The following is a 17,427-nucleotide window of genomic DNA, read 5'->3' on the forward strand; positions in this document are numbered from 1 at the left end:
TATACAACTACACACGGCATAATAAATCAGTTGCCCTCAAATCTTGTCGATAAGCTGCACTAACTATAGAAAGACTCAAAACATTTTTTTATCTTATAGCTAAAATAATACCCAAAAAAAGGATCAAGTTCAGTTAGGATGTTACATTCAGTGTGCCCGAGCTTATCGCGTTGGTACAGCTGACGGCACTATTGCTGATGGAAACTGCTCTGATGACATCACTTGGGCGCTGGCAATACGGCATCCAATCGGATGCTTGTGTACGCCCTGGCTGACCAACTGGAATCGTTGTTGGAGAGCGTGTGCCGTCCCCCCCTCTCCGAGTCTTTGAGGAGGGGGGGGTGCTGAGGGTAGTCGGTTGGTCAACGCATTTTATAGTCGTGGGAAATGGCCGCCTCGCAGAGCTGCCCTTTGAAGTCCAGCTCCAGGGTGAACTCCAGGTCACGCTACAAACATAAAAACATTTTGAGTTGATTAATGTAGAAATTAGTAGGTTATATATCCATAAAAGTGTACAAATATTTCCTAAGACAAAAAAATGCACTCAGCTTTACTTAACAGTCTGTTTGCCAGCTCATAGAGTCCTATTGCCGCATGCTAACTTGCATATTTGGATAATTAGCATAAGTTGCGTTAATATTAATTAGCATTGTATCTTTTGTTTAAAAATGGCTTGGCAGATTTGGACAATTTGTGAGTGGTTATGGGGGTTATTGAGGAAGCTTAATCTATATTTGTATTTTATTTATTATTTATAGGGTCAAAAATTGCAAGTTTTGTACTCCCAGTGGGCTGATTTTGATTGGTCAATTTGGAGGGTTTAGGGGACTCATTTGAAAAACAATTTTCCACAGTAGAGGAAATATTTTTCATCTTGTGCTCTCTATATCCAATGGTCGCAACACTACTCCAGGTAGTCAAAATGGCCACTTTATGGTTAAAACTGCCATTTAGGATCCTGTACATTCCTAATAACCCTCAAAACCACTCCAAAATTGTCCAAATCTGCCATGCCATTTTTTAACTATTGTCTGCTTGGGCTATAATTTAAATGAACACAATTTATGCTAATTGTGCAAATTGCCCAACATAATTATGCACATTAGCATCCGGCAATTTCTATGTGATGGGGACCCTTACTATACATTTCTAACATAAAACTTTGGGGTACTCAACATTTCTGCACTCACAATTAGACTATTACTGTAGGTACTAGTTAGGTTACAAAGAATGAAGATGCCACACATAAGAAATGTGTATTTACGACTGTGAGATTTTCATTTTTTCCGAGTCTTACCACATTCTTCTCATTGGGCCTGACAGCGATACTGCCAAAAATCTCCTCTCCCTTCTTGACAGTCAAGTAGTCCTCTAGGTAGAACACTGTCTGCTTCCAGTGTGTGGTGGCAGCATCTGGAGCTGAGGAGAGGACCGGAGGAAGAATATATGCATAGGAGAAAAGAGGGAAACAAGTAGAGTAGAATGGAGAGGTAGAGAGAAGAAGAAAGAGACATAAAGGGGAGCATAAGGACTTTTAAAAAACTGGTTCCATTGGGCACTCGGCTCCCTTGGGCAAGGCAGCTGAAAATGGCACACCCGGTGGGAGAAATACAGAGGCTGACAGGAGAGAACTCCTTCAGTAACGCTCAGCCTCAGGCCCAACAGACTCGGCCAAACATAGAACCTCCTCTACAAAATATTATGTAACTACTGGATGCATAAATGTATAAGTTTACATAACAGCTTAGCAACTCTATAATGGGTGTCCTTGGCGCCATGGCACCAGGAGCGCTGTGCGGTGCAAATGTAACACCTGCAGAGTGTGGCCAAGAGCTAAGATGCTGTGAAGTGCTGTAAAATGCTTATATATTTCGAAGGACATTTGGAATATTGGCCGGATAATTCACTAGGGGAGGAGAAAACTGAATGTACTGGTGGCACTCTTAAATAATTCTGTGGACGTCAAGCTTAAACCGTTACTTAACTGGTGCGATGAAAAACATTTATTTTTAAATTAGCTATAATGTTGTCTGTCCATTGGTTTTGGGATTTATGCCTTACCATTTTTAACAGTTTCCCTAGTACCATTTATTTGGTCGAAAGTAGTTCTGATAAAAAACTGACCGAAGCATATTCTGTGAATTGTCAAGAGTCAGGAAATTTTCTGCAAAGATAATGCTGCCTGTCTAACTGTCTCAAAGTCTTCTGATACCTAGGCATTTTGAAAAAAACATTATAACACGGCTTAGATGAATACTTGATGCTGATTGGTCAATTCGGACATTTCAGAGGTAGTTAATACTCGATAACACAAAGCTGCCAAGCAAAAACAATGACTGTTGCTAGGCAGGATCAAGGGAGAGAAAAAGGGAGGTTCGAAAAATGTCCAGAAGAAGACAGACGGGCTCTGGCATTGTTTAGGACTATTTATTGGAAAACTCTAAAAAGACTTGGACAGTGCTGCCAAAGGTAAGATCTGGCAAGAGTTTATCTCTAATATTATAATTGGACACATTCTCATTGATGTGTATGCTTTCACACAATCCATCCAATGACTCTCTTTGTTCTCCTTTCCCTCTCCTCTGAACAGTGTGAACAGATATCACCTGTGGAGAAGCCGGTCTTCTTGTGACACTTGGTGAACTCGATGTTGAAATAGGTGACCAGGGCGTGGACGTAATCGTTGCGGTGGATCTGCAGACGGAAGGCTGAGGTGAAGGACAGGTCCTCGGGCTTCACGGTGTAGATGTCCACTTCCTGCAGAAAAAAGGCAAACAATCATTTATTATTGCTTATTTTGTCCGTATTTTACAATTCATGAAATGCTATATCGCAATAAAACAGCGCTCCACAGGTACGTGCACAGACACACCCCCACTTGCCATCTCTCACCTACATGTAGTACATTTATGTGTCAAACCCTCATGATTATTCACCATTGTTTGTGTGTGAGTATGTGTGTATGTTTTTGTGTGTGAAAGCCCACAGGTTGAATCACGGCTGGCAAACTGAGCCTGCTCACAGTACACATGCTGAGTGGGTGTCCTCCCTCGAGTGTGCAATAGAGGGAGGGTGTGTGTGTGTGTGTGTTATGTCTGTCTGTCTGTCTGTCTGTCTGTCTGTGTCTATCTGTGTGTGTGCGTGCATGACGTGTGTGCGTGGGTGTGTGTGTGTTACGTCTGTCTGTCTGTCTGTGTGTGTCTGTGTGTGTCTGTGTGTGCGTGCATGATGTGTGTGTGCGTGTTTGACGTGTGTGTGCGTGGGTGCGTGGGTGCGTGTGTGTGTGTGTGTGTGTGTGTGTGTGTGTGTGTGTGTCTATATCAAGCACTGCCTCAGGAATATTTCCCCACAGTAAAGTCACATGGTGTTACCTGGCAGGCTTCATTGTGGCCTCAAAAAAAGGATTGGAACTTGTTTTGCATGTAATGATGTTGAATTAAAGGGGGGGTGGTTACAAAGATCGCTGGGCCATGTGGCGTCAGCATGACAGATTGTGATTTAACACCTCTGTCCTTTCCAGTGACACCAGTATATATTCATGTGAAAGAGTTACAGACAGTAGGAATTATATTAACTAACTAACCGCCCTCTAACCGGACATGTAAAGCGCCAAGGTGGGGAAGGTACTCAGATCTTGTTTTTAAGTCAAAGTACCAGGGTGTAGGAATACTCTGTTATAAGTAAAAGCACATGAGTATTGGCATCAACATATACAGTTGCAAGAAAAAGAACCCTTTGGAACTACCTGGATTTCTGCATAAATTGGTCATAAAATGTGTTCTGATCTTCACTTAAGTCACAACAATAGACAAACACAGTCTGCTTAAGCTAAAACCACACAAACAATTATATGTTTTTATGTTTTTATTGAACACACCATGTAAACATTCACAGTGCAGGGTGGAAAAAGTATGTGAACCCTTGGATTTAATAACTGGTTGAACCTCCTTTGGCAGCAATAACCTCAACCAAACATTTCTTATAGTTGCATATCAGACCTGCACAACGGTCAGGAGGAATTTTGGACCATTCCTCTTTACAAAACTGTTTCAGTTCAGCAATATTCTTGGGATGTCTGGTGTGAATCGCTCTCTTGAGGTCATGCCACAGCATCTCAATTGGGTTGAGGTCAGGACTCTGACTGGGCCACTCCAGAAGGCCTATTTTCTTCTGTTGAAGCCATTCTGTTGTTGATTTACTTCTGTGCTTTGGGTCGTTGTCCTGTTGCATCACCCATCTTCTGTTGAGCTTCAATTGGTGGACAGATGGCCTTAAGTTCTCCAGCAAAATGTCTTGATAAACTTGAGAATTCATTTTTCCGTCGATGATGGCAATCTGTCCAGGCCCTGAGGCAGCAAAGCAGCCCCAAAGCATGATGCTCCCTCCACCATACTTCACAGTTGGGATGAGGTTTTGATGTTGGTGTGCTGTGCCTTTTTTTCTCCACACATAGCGTTGTGTGTTCCTTCCAAACAACTCAACTTTGGTTTCATCTGTCCACAGAATATTTTGCCAGTAGTGCTGTGGAACATCCAGGTGCTCTTTTGCAAACTTCAAACGTACAGCAATGTTTTTTCTGGACAGCAGTGGCTTCCTCCATTTTATGACCAATTTATACAGAAATCCAGGTAATTCCAAAGGGTTCACATACTTTTTCTTGCAACTGTACATAAAATACCCGCAAAAATTGTTATGCTGATTGGCCCGAGAATAATATATATGATATGTTTTGATTATACTTATTGATGCATTAGAGTCTTATTAAAGCCAGCGGTGTAATGTTACAAAGTCTATTTGTTCAAGTACTGTAAACATTTTTAGGTAATTTTACTTTATTTTCACATTACGCTACTTTATACTATCACCCCAATACATGTATTTGACAGGTATAGTTACTTACTACTTTATTAATACAAAATATAAATCAACTAATACATTATTATATATTATTATAGGTTGAGTTATCCAGAAGTATATAAAGTAATTCAAATAAACCCCACCTTTGAGTAAGTTCAACATTACAGTGTTGAACATATTAATTCATAAACAATTATAATACAATTATTAAAATATTTGGTGCCTGCAAAATGAGTACTTTTACTTTTGGTGCTTTAAGTTTATTCTGATATTTTTGATTTGCTAATACTTTTGTACTTTTACTTATTTACAATTTGAATGCAGGACTTCTTCTTCAACCTCTGATCACAGCTGGTAAAAGTGCTGCTAGTTTGAATGACTTTGTATACTGCGTCTATATATTGTGAATTGAATCCAGGTGACTAAAGTCTGATTTAAGACTTGATTATATTGCACATCATTAATACAAATCTGTAAAGTAACTAAAGATATTCAAATAAATGTAGTGGAGTAAAAGTACACCATTTACCTCTGAATTGTAGTGGTAGCACAGTAGCATAACATGGAAATACTCAAAAGCACAAGTAACTCAAATGTGCACTTAAGTAGAGTACACGATTAAATGTACTGAATGACTTTACAAATCCGTGTATCTACCGTCCAATAGTTTTTCTTTATTAAACACGTAAACGGAAGAGCATTTGAGAGGCCTTTTTGCTTTTTGCCTTACTAAATGGTCTAATGGTCATTGGAGCGATGGGCGGGGCAAAACCCACGAAAGTGATTTCAAAACAAAAGCGGTGATAATATTATAAACAAAGGGAAACAAGGTGAATTTAGCGATCACAACGAAAACAGCCAAGACACATATTGAGCCCAGAAAATTGAGTGTTATTAAGGGCTGTTAATATAATAAACCTCTGTCTAAAATGGACAACATTGTTAGGAGATTTAAACTATACAGCGATGCTGCACTGCGGTCACTCAGCCGTCTCTCGAGTTTTTTCAAATCAGCTGCTCTTCATTCCTGCTATATTTGACGAGTGATACAAATATGTTTTACCACAAGTTCTTAAGAAAACTGACACTGTTGAACTCGGTTCTAGTTTGACTTCTACCAGAAATAAAATGAAGTACTTTTACTATGTACTTTGTGAGTAATCCTCTGTCAGAGTCCCCTCCATGTTTTTCTGCTATCTTTGATGAATGATAAAAATATAATTTCACCATTAGTTCTTAATGAAATTGATACTGTTAGACGTTGTATTAGTTAGCCTACTACTTACAATACATTGAAGTACTTTTACTGTGTATTGTTTGAGAAATACTCTGTCAAAGTCCCCTGCTGAGAACAAAATCAAGCCTGCTAAGTTTGATGAGGGAATTCTTTTTTGTCATTAGTTCTTCACGAGATTGATCCTGTTGGACTCAGTACTAGTGAAACTACTCCCACAAGCAGGGGCGCCGCCAGGGATTTTGGGCCCCATGAAAAGATATCACATTGGGCCCCACCACCAGGCACAATGCTGTAACCACACCTCCAGAACCCAACCGACTCATTTATGCTTTAAATAACTCTACCTGTACAGGCTTGTTGCATCTATCTTGTAGTCCAATACTAACCGCACAATAACTGACACTTAGCGGTGAAAATATAACACTGTGCAGACTGCAAATTCTACTGCAACATTCTGCTGCAGTAGAATTCACTATTTGATATAACACTAACATTCCTGACAATAGACCTCAATAGTCATCTTTTATGGTGTACATGCCTTTTTAATAACATTTTTGAATGGACCATTCATAAATCAAAATAAATATAACTTAAATATACATGACCTCTTAAATTAAAATAAAGTATTATCATTTATAAAATGCTATAACAAAAAAAATAACATAAGCAGCAGATTTTTTTATTAAATATACATACCAACTACAAAATAAGCGGGTATTAAAGTGTAAACGGACAACAAAACGGAAATGGAAATGAAAAGGCCTGATGGTGGTGCTAAATCAGAGCCTATTACCTGTTCTCAGTCTTTTTCTCATCATGCATCTTGTGTGCAGTGATCCAATATCATTACCATAGCCTTGCTCTTTAACAGTTATTACGAGCCCTGGCTCAGCCTTACTCAACAAGAGCCCAGCGCCTAGCCTTCTTACAGACAAAGCCACTGATCAAGTCTTTGAAGTCCAGCTTTCTAGCCAACTGGCTTTCAAAGGACAGCATGGCAAGACTGCAAAGCCTCATGGGGGGATAGGGCTGCTGAGCCTAGAGATGGATCTGTTGGTCCTGGCATCAGGAGGAGGGACGACTGATTTAGTATGAATAGCTGCTAAAAATGTACCTGCATTTATTAAATGTCAGCTAAAAGAGGAGTGAAATGAAAAACCTCAGCATTTTCTGTGAAGATATTAACAGTACTTAATGTCAGCAAAACATTACAATTATTATTTACAATGGACTAAGCTTAGCTAACAGACTAATTTCCACCACTCATGGACCACACCCACCTTTTCTTTGAAAAACTGGGTGACATACTGTCGTCCTTTAGTCCCTCTCTCTTGTCTTTCTCTCCTTTCTTTTCTTTTTTGAAAGCCTGACTTTGTGTATCTGAGTTTGTGAGGTTGAGACATGGCACACACGTAAGTACTAGCATCCCTCCTCACATGCTCTCACTCTGCTGCTAGAAAGTGCGGGACCGCAAAGGCAGCGTTTTGGAGGCAGGACAAATACAATAAAATAAATGGATTCGTAATTTTAAAAAATGTATACAAATGTATAAATTAATAATGTTGTGTGCAAACATCCATCCATCCATCCATTTTCTCCAGCTTATCCGTGGTCGGGTCGCGGAGGTAGCAGTTCCAGCAGAGAGCCCCAAACTTTCTTTTCCCTGGCCACATCAACCAGCTCTGACTGGGGGATCTCAAGGCGCTCCCAGGCCAGCGAAGAGATATAATCCCTCCATCTGGTCCTAGGTCTACCCCTTGGTCTCTTCCCAGCTGGACGTGCCTGGAACACCTCCCTAGGGAGGCGCCCAGGTGGCATCCTAACTAGGTGCCCGAACCACCTCAACTGGCTCCTTTCGACGCGAAGGAGGAGCGGTTCAACTCCGAGTCCCTCCCGGATGACCGAACTTCTCACCTTATCCCTAAGGGAGACACCAGCCACCCTGCGGAGAAAACCCATCTCGGCCGCTTGTACCCGCGATCTCGTTCTTTCGGTCATGACCCATCCTTCATGACCATAGGTGAGGGTAGGAACGAAAATGGCGCGGTAGACAGAGAGCTTTGCCTTCTGGCTCAGCTCCCTTTTCGTCACCACGGTGCGGTAAAGCGACTGCAGTACCGCTCCCGCTGCTCCGATTCTCCGACCCATCTCACGCTCCATTGTTCCCTCCCTGTAGAACAAGAACCCGAGATACTTGAACTCCTTCACTTGGGGTAAGGAATCTTTCCCTACTTGGAGTGGACAGTCCATCGGTTTCCTGCTGAGAACCATGGCCTCAGATTTGGAGGTGCTGATCCTCATCCCAGCCGCTTCAAACTCGGTTGCGAACCGATCCAGTGAGTGCTGAAGGTCGCAGACCGATGAAGCCATCAGAACCACTGCAAAAAGCAGTGGTGCAATCCTTAGTCCACCGAACTGCAGACCCCCTCCCCCACGACTACACCTCGAAATCCGATCCATGTACAGTATATTACAAACAGGATTGGTGACAAAGCGCAGCCTTGGCGGAGGCCAACCCTCACCTGAAATGGGTCCGACTTACTGCCGAGGACCGGGACACAGCTCTCGCTTTGGGAATACAGAGATTGGATGGCCCTGAGTAGAGACCCCCTCACCCCATACTCCCGCAGCACCTCTCACAGTGACTCCCTGGGAACCCGGTCATACGCCTTCTCTAAGTCTACAAAACACATGTAGACTGGATGAGCGTACTCCCAGGCCCCCTCCAGGATCCTTGCGAGAGTAAAAAGCTGATCCGTCTTTCCACGACCAGGACGGAATCCGCATTGTTCCTCCTCAATCTGAGGTTCGACAATCGGCCTGACCCTCCTTTCGAGTACCTTAGAGTAAACTTTCCCGGGGAGGCTGAGTAGTGTGATGCCTCTGTAATTGGCACACACCCTCTGATCCCCCTTTTTAAAAAGGGGAACCACCACCCCGGTCTGCCACTCCTTCGGTACTGTTTCCGACTTCCACGCCATGTTGATGAGACGTGTCAACCATGACATTCCCTCAACACCCAGAGCCTTCAGAATTTCTTGGCGGATCTCATCCAACCCCGGGGCTTTGCCACTGTGGAGTTGTTTGACGACCTCAGTGACCTCCCCCCGGGAGATTGGTGTCGATCCCCCGTCATACTCCAGCTCTGCCTCTAACATAGAGGGCGGAGTTGTCGGGTTCAGGAGTTCCTCAAAGTGCTCCTTCCAACGCCCTAAAACTCCATCAGTTGAGGTCAACAACGTCCCATCCTTACTGTACACAGCTTGGATGGTTCCCTGCTTCCCCCTCCTGAGGTGTCGGACAGTTTTCCAGAACAACTTTGGTGCCGCCCGAAAGTCCTTTTCCATGTCTTCTCCGAACTTCTCCCACACCCGCTGCTTTGCCTCGGCCACGGCTGAGGCTGCTGCCCTTCGGGCCTGTCGGTACCTTGCAACTGCCTCGGGAGTCCCCCGGGATAACAAATCCCTGAAGGCCTCCTTCTTCAGTCGGACGGCTTCCCTGACCACCGGTGTCCACCAGGAGGTTCGAGGGTTACCGCCCCTTGAGGCACCTAGGACCTTGAGACCACAGCTCCCCGCCGCGGCTTCGGCAATAGAGGCTTTGAACACCAACCACTCTGGTTCAATGTCCCCAACCTCCACAGGAATGCCCGAAAAGCTCCGCCGGAGGTGTGAGTTGAAGGCCTCCTGAACTTGGGCCTCCTCCAGACGTTCCCAGTTCACCCACACGTTAGGGCTTACCAGGTCTATCCAGAGGCTTCCCCCGCCACTCGACCCAACTCACCACCAGATGGTGATCAGTTGACAACTCCGCCCCTCTCTTTACCCGAGTGTCCAAAACATACGGCTTCAGGTCCGATGATACGATAACGAAATCGATCATGGACCTTCTGCCTAGGGTGCTCTGTTACCACATACACTTATGAGCATCCCTATGTTCGAACATGGTGTTTGTTATGGCCAATCCATGACTAGCACAGAAGTCCAGTAACAAACCACCACTCCGGTTCAGATCAGGGGGGCCTTTCCTCCCAATCACTCCCCTCCAAGTGTCTCCTTCATTGCCCACATGTGCGTTGAAGTCTCCCAGCAAGATTAAAGGGTCCCCTTCAAGAGCCCCATACAGGACTCTTTCCAGGGTCTCCAAGAAGGCCGTATACTCTGAACTGCTGTTGGGTGCATAAGCACACACAACAGTCAGAGTTTTCCCCCCCATAACCCGCAGGCGTAGGGAGGTGACCCTCTCGTCCACTGGGCTAAACTCCAACAACGAAGCACCCAACCGGGGTCTTGTGAGTAAGCCCACACCCGCCCGGCGCCTCACACCTTGAGCAACTCCGGAGAAGAATAGAGTCCAACCCCTATCCAGAAGTAAGGTTCCAGAGCCGACGCTGTGCGTAGAGGTGAGCCCAACCAGATCCAACTGGTAACGCTCCACCTCCCGCACAAGCTCCGACGCCTTCCCCCCCAGAGAGGTGACGTTCCACGTCCCCAAAGCCAGCTTCTTCAGAGAACTGTGCAAACATTTCAAATTTAAATATAAAATGAAAAACAAGTTTACTTTTGAAATGATTTCCTCACAAAGACCTTTCTAAATTATAGTAAACTATTAAAAAAGGTTTGGTCAATAAAAGTTTTTCTGGCTAAAATAGTTGAAATTGAACGTAAACTATATCAAACACCACATGCATGGCAATTAACACATTTTTGCCCGCTATTTAAATTGACTTTGGTTAGTTAATACAAATATTGATATTATATATACACATATATATACATATATAATTGATGCAGTCTTTCTGAACACTTTTTTTATTTTCTGCAAAGACAGTGCCCTAACTTACAGCAGTTGAAAATATTTGTGAAAGGATACATTCTTCATGGGCTTCAACGGCTCTCTAGTAAAGGGTGTTTTAAGGTTGCTTGTATTATCCTCAGATAGTGGTTTGTTAAAATAACTAGTGACATTTTAATAAATATTGCAAAAAAGGGCTCCAAATAGGCATATATATAACCTGGCCGGCTTAACCAGTGTGTAATTCTTCAAGCACCACAAGATTCAGAGTTTATAAAGTACAATTCTGGGCCATTGATTGTGTCATTTCTCCAAACACATACAGTAAAAATGCCTGTTTTGAAGCCTTATAATGGTGCAGGAAAAGGACTTTACATTGTATTATACTTAAAGACAGGGCTATTCAGTTAAGAGAAGAGAAAAAGGAAAGAAAATTGTTATAATGGGTGATCTAACATTAATGACAGACATAATATGTGGTCCTTGGCAGTTGGCACTCTGACTCTAGAGGGGTCATTTTGTGATCATGGGGCATCACCCTTACAGCATCAGGACAATATCATATGGAGTCAGACACTGGAAGTGTGCTGGAGGCGTTGACGGAAGGATAAGGCTGATAAGACTGAAGAATCTGTGACAAACTAGCAGCTGAGAAATAATCATATATTAAAAGACAGCAGCATCATAAGAGGCCAACAAGAGTGACAGAATGTGTCAGTGTGCAGTCTACCATCCTCTTAAAATACTCTGTCCAACAATATCAGTCTCATGAAAAAAGGTTTTTTAACGCTTATTCAAAATAGCAGAGAAACATGCATTCTTGTTCTCAGGAGGGAACATTGACAGAGGATTGTTGGAAAAGTACACAGTAAGTACTTCATAGTACTTGTGGGGGTAGTTTCACTACTGAGTCCAACAGGATCAATATCACGAAGAACTGATGGCAACAAAAAGGAATTCCCTCATCAAACTTAGCAGAAGTGGCTTGATTTTGTTCTCAGCAGGGGACATGACAGAGGATTTCTCAAAAAATACACAGTAAAAGTACTTCAATGTATTGTAAGTAGTAGGCTAATACAAAGTCAAACAGTATCAATTTCATTAAGGTAAAATTGTCTTTTTATCATTCATCAAATATAGCAGAAAACATGCATTATGTACTATGGAGGGGACTCTGACAGAGGATTACTCACAAAGTACATAGTACTTCATTTTATTTCTGGTAGAAGTCAAACTAGAACCGAGTCCAACAGTGTCAGTTTCCTTAAGAACTTGTGGAAACAAATATTTGTATCACTCGTCAAATATAGCAGGAATGAAGAGCAGCTGATTTGAAAAAACAAACTTGCGAGGCGGCTGAGTGAGTTGACCGCAGTGCAGAATTGCTGTATGGTTTAAATCTCCTAACAATGTTGTCCATTTTAGACAGAGGCTTATTATATTTACAGCCCTTAATAACATAAATTTTCTGGGCTCAATATGTGTCTTTGCCGTTTCCGTTGTGATTGCTAAATTCCCCCTGTTTATAATAATCACCGTTCCTTCAGCAGGTTACTGTAGTGATTCAAAGTGTGATTTTAGCAAACGAGTGCTTTTGTTTTGAAATCACTTCCGTGAGTTTCGCCCCGCCCATCGCTCCAATGACCATTTGACCATTTAGTAAGTTAAAAAGCAAAAAGCAAAAAAGCCTCTCAGACACTCTTCCGTTTACAGTACGTGTTTAATAAAGAAAAACAATTGGACGGTAGATACACAGATTTTTACAGCACTGAAAGTATAGTGAGCACTAAGCGCACCAAATGATGTGAGAGAGGAATACAGATATGTGATATACTCAACATGGAAATATAATGCAATATAAAGCAGGGAGAAAAAGGATGAGGAAATATATAGATATTACAACAGTTATGTGATATGAGAGTATATGGTCTTAGATTGTTGATGTCGTAAAGACTCTTTTCCTGGTTTTAAAGGATTCATTACATGACATTTTTCTGAACATACCAAACCATTCAAACTGCTCTATAATTGCCTTCTACCTATGTAGCCATTATCTCCACATTAGTGATGCCTATTACTTGAAAAATAGTTTTTATAAAATATTTTGTGAAAGCACCAACGATCAACCCTACCATATCGTTGCTACATCGAGAAAAAGGGATTTTACCAGAAATATTTTTGAAAGTTTATTTACTTCATATCGCCCAGCCATAGAGAGAAATAACAGCGAAAGAAATAAGATGAGAGGTAAAAGGGACAAACAAACCAAAAAAAGGCTCATTTACTTTTTATTTGTGAGATGAAAAACAAGCAACTGTTGGAAAAAAGATCTGCAGACTATTACAGCTCCCTGGAAACTTCTAGAAAACAGTCTCAGCAGACTGATCGGGATTGATCGCTTTCTCTGACTTAGTTTAGGATCCATGTAGTTAGTGGCAGAACAAAAAACGAAAAATGCCTCAAACATGCAGGCTTTGCAAGGACTCGAACGATGAAGAGGACAAACGCTTGAGAAATATTCACACTCAGTCACCGTGCATTATACACACAGAGACATACAGTAGACTAACCTTCAGGAGGCAGGCGTTAGTCACCACCTGCTTGGAATCTACCATATCCACCAGAGGCTCTTTGATGGCCACGTTGCGAATGCAGCTCATGTCGAACCCGTACACGTTTTCCCACCCTGTGTGTACAAAAACAGTTACTTTGTTTAACTTTAAATCATTTGCAAAGCTATTTTGCCACTTCTTGACAAGCAGTCAGGCAGCCTGACCAATTTGCTGCCTTAGGCAAGATTTTAGCTGGCTATAACAACTTTTACTGTCATATAGTATTTTATACCTGTTTTTCGTATTCTCTTATTTTTTTATAACTATAATGATAATATAAAGGTGTGCCTTTACCTCACTGAGCTGAGGTTATCAGAGGCGCTCAGTCTTTCAGGAGAGAGCTCTCTAAAGCTCTCCCCCCCGCGGTCGCTTACACAGTCAATTCCAATGTTAATAAAAGCACACAGAAGCTTTATACGTTTTTTGGGAGTTTGATTTATTTTAAATGAACACAAATACAAAATTAAAACGTATAATTGCACACTAAAACCATTATTTCAAAAAAAGAAGAATTTCACATAAACCTCTGGTTTTTACAGGGGCTGGGGCAGTTCAACTTGATTTTGGGGGGGGGAGGTGTGCCATAGTTTATGGGTGCTGTACGCAATATAGGCATAGCTATGTTAGTATAAGATAATAAGATGTGCTTTGTTGATCCAAAATCGGGAAAGTGCTTTGTTATGAAATAAAAAAATAAAAAATCTCCCCAATTTCTCCCCAATTTTCGGCGCCCCCGATGGGTTGATGAGTCGCCCTTAGCATTCGCCTGTACTATCTATGCCAAGGGCCGGCCCTGCAGTCAGGGCAAAACAAGTAGGAGAGAAAATAAAACAAAGCAGAAAGCAGTCCCAGTAATGTCTGTCTTTCTGTCCGGCCCCTGTGTGGAGGATGACAGGGCCTGAAAATAGACGTCCTCCGCCTCCTCCACCATGTCTGGCAGGCTGTTTTTTATTATAATTTGGGACTGAGAAGGCTCTCCCTCCCCCAGTCCCTCTGTCCCTCCACTCCACCTTGCCTTGTCACAGGGCCAGTGCTAAATCTGAACAATGAGAAGGTGGAAAATGGCACCGACGCACAGAGAGACTAAAAATAAGAGCGCAAGAGTTTGGGTGGACTGAATTCTTTTGGGATTTATGTGAAAGCATGAATGTGTGTGTAGAAGAAAGGATGCCACCTGTGCAGTCAAAGGAAACTCAGCAGGAGTTTTTATTCCATGCCTAAGTACATGGCACCTTTAATATTGGTGCTTTTATCTGGATCACAATGTTAAGCCCCCACTCCTGCTGTGAGAGATATCAGAACACATGGAGTGAGTTCAGAGCAGAGGTTGTACTGTACTCAAGACACCTGATGGGGTGAATACGGCCAGTATTGCTTCTAAATACGGCAAATCTGTCACCGGGCTTGTCATTTTGAAACAACTGGCTTTATTAATGGTTCATAAATTGTTTGTATTGTTTATTTGCAGTTGTATATATAATTTGCTTTGCAAGATTGTGCAAAATGATTGTATATCCTAGCATAACTTGCTTTGTGTCTTCAGCTTACTTAAGTAAAAATAGCCAGAAATGTTGACCTCATAATTAAAAGTGCTGAAGACCAAAATCCAATTATCAATATTTTATAAACAGTTCAAACCCAAACCTGATAATTATAAGGTAAACATTGTTATCATTAATACCTGTCTGAGCATATTGATCAATCTATGAGCTTTCCTCACAGTCTGCAGCCCAATTTTTCACCAATCTTTTAGATACAGCTTTAAGTGCCTTATGAGAAAATGGATATCTAACTTGAGTTTGTTTTGATTTCACTCGCACAGCGGTCATTAATAATGCACCGCAGGGCTGAGCGTGACACGGAGGGTGAAACAACTTGAGAGCAAATCTTCCATAATTACTCACAATGAATCTTGAAGTCCTTGTACTGCCGGTCTTCGATGGCCACCACGTAGAGAGTCGCCCTGTCGGGAAACATCAGACCTCCGGGTTTCTGAACGAGAGAAAACTCAAGGTATTACCACACACACACACACACACACACACACACACACACACACACACACACACACACACACACACACACACACACACCACACACACACACACAACACACACACACACACACACACACACACACACACACACACACACACACACACACACACACACCACACACACAACACACACACACAACACACACACACACACACACAAAGACAGAAAGGCCATTAATCGCCTCTATGGTTCACACCACCTGGCATGTACTGTAAGATCTGGTGTCGAGTTTAAAGCCTGAGGTTAGAACCAACATCAGTCATGTGCGACCTCAACATCTGGGCAGTAAATCCTCTACTTCATCTCTCCTGTGTTTATGAGTCAAAGGCCTTTCATATCTCCAGACAGCTAAAGATACTTCTTTTTAGATTAGCTTTTTATTAGCCACATAAATGGTCTTTTAATTTTCATTATTTTTGTATTGTTTTATTTTTCTTTATAGCTTTTTACTTTTTGTATTTATTTTACATTTTTCTGAGCCACCTTTATTATTCTTAGTATTTATTTTGTTGTTGTTATTGTTACTTTGTTTTATTTGTTATTTTATAGGGTTTTTTATATTTTTATCGTATTTTTTGGTTTTGTCTTCATTTATTTTACCCTATTTGTGTTATATATACAGTCTATGATTTTTACCATATTTAATTGTGTTTTTTTAAATGTATAATCATACCTTTTGCCTCCTGTGTCTGTTAAACTCTTAAACTGTTATATCATACCGCTATGGGGGCATACCTGTATGTGCTAAAAAGGTTTCAACGTCTGGCCTGATGTGAAATTCTTGTTCTGTTTCATTTGTGATGTGTGCCATGTTCTTAAAGCACTTTGAGCTGCACCTGCTATATGAAAAGTGCTGTACAAATAAAGCTTTATTATTATTATTATTCAACCCAGCAGCATCATACCAGCCACTTGTCCCTGGCGAAGATGACTGTGTTGAGCATGGACTCGTAGAAGAGACAGTAGCCCATCCACTCGGAGATGATGATGTCCACCTTCTCCACGGGCAGCTCCACCTCCTCCACCTTTTCCCTTGAAGATGGTGATGACTGCCGAGTAGAGAGACACAGAAAACAGCAGGCAACAAACAAATGACTTCAGCGCATCTCTATAACATTAATGCAAAGAGATCGATTTTTAAAAAAGAGAACATGGCCGGCGGTCCTGCCTGACTCTCATCATACTGTATAGTGTCCCTTACTGTAAGGTAATTATTATATGTACAGCACTTTGGCTCGACCAAAAATCGTTTTAAAAAATGTGCTATATAAATAAAACTTGATTTGATTTGATACTACTTCCCTGATGGCTCCCAGGATTGTTGACATCCTCGTGGATTCATATTATTATTATAGACACATGCATTTCCAAACATTTGGTCTACCTATGTAAAATGTATTATCCTTTTTGATTTACCACAAGGCATCTATTTGCACGTCTGTCCGTCCTGGGAGAGGGGATCCCTCCTCTGTTGCTCTCCCTGAGGTTTCTCCCATGTTCCCCTTTAAACTGTGGGGTTTCTTTGGAAGTGTTTCCTGGTACGATGTGAGGGTCTAAGGACAGAGGGTCCTGTTTGTGAACCCGGAAATGTGGAGTACCCCCAAAGTTTTATGTTAGATATGTATTGTAGGGGGTCCTCAGCACATAGATATTGCCGGATACTAACTTGCATATGTTGGGCAATTTGCACAATTAGCATGAGTTGCATTGATTAGTATATTCAGACAAAAGCTAAAGAATGGCTTGGCAGATTCGGACAATTACAGAGTGGTTTTCTAGGTTATTGAGATTTTTAATGAGTTTTGACATTTTCAGGATAAGAAATGTCAGTTTAAGCCAGAGGTTGGCCCATATTTGTAGTCCTGTTGGG

The 17,427-nt window shown here is 41.9% G+C and overlaps 1 protein-coding gene across 1 annotated transcript in view; it reads right to left on the reverse strand.

Moving 5' to 3' along the window:
- Positions 1-227: 227 nt before the first annotated feature.
- Positions 228-17,427, reverse strand: part of prmt8b (protein arginine methyltransferase 8b) — a 19,280-nt gene continuing 2,080 nt past the window's right edge. Inside the window, 7 exon segments of the mRNA XM_079655668.1 lie at positions 228-446; positions 1,298-1,419; positions 2,607-2,757; positions 13,459-13,574; positions 15,405-15,492; positions 16,463-16,585; positions 16,587-16,606. Of these exon segments, the coding sequence (XP_079511794.1) occupies positions 363-446; positions 1,298-1,419; positions 2,607-2,757; positions 13,459-13,574; positions 15,405-15,492; positions 16,463-16,585; positions 16,587-16,606 (704 nt within the window). The 3' untranslated portion in view covers positions 228-362.

This window comes from Notothenia rossii (assembly GCF_949606895.1).
Source record: "Notothenia rossii genome assembly, chromosome: 10".
Lineage (NCBI taxonomy): Eukaryota > Metazoa > Chordata > Actinopteri > Perciformes > Nototheniidae > Notothenia > Notothenia rossii.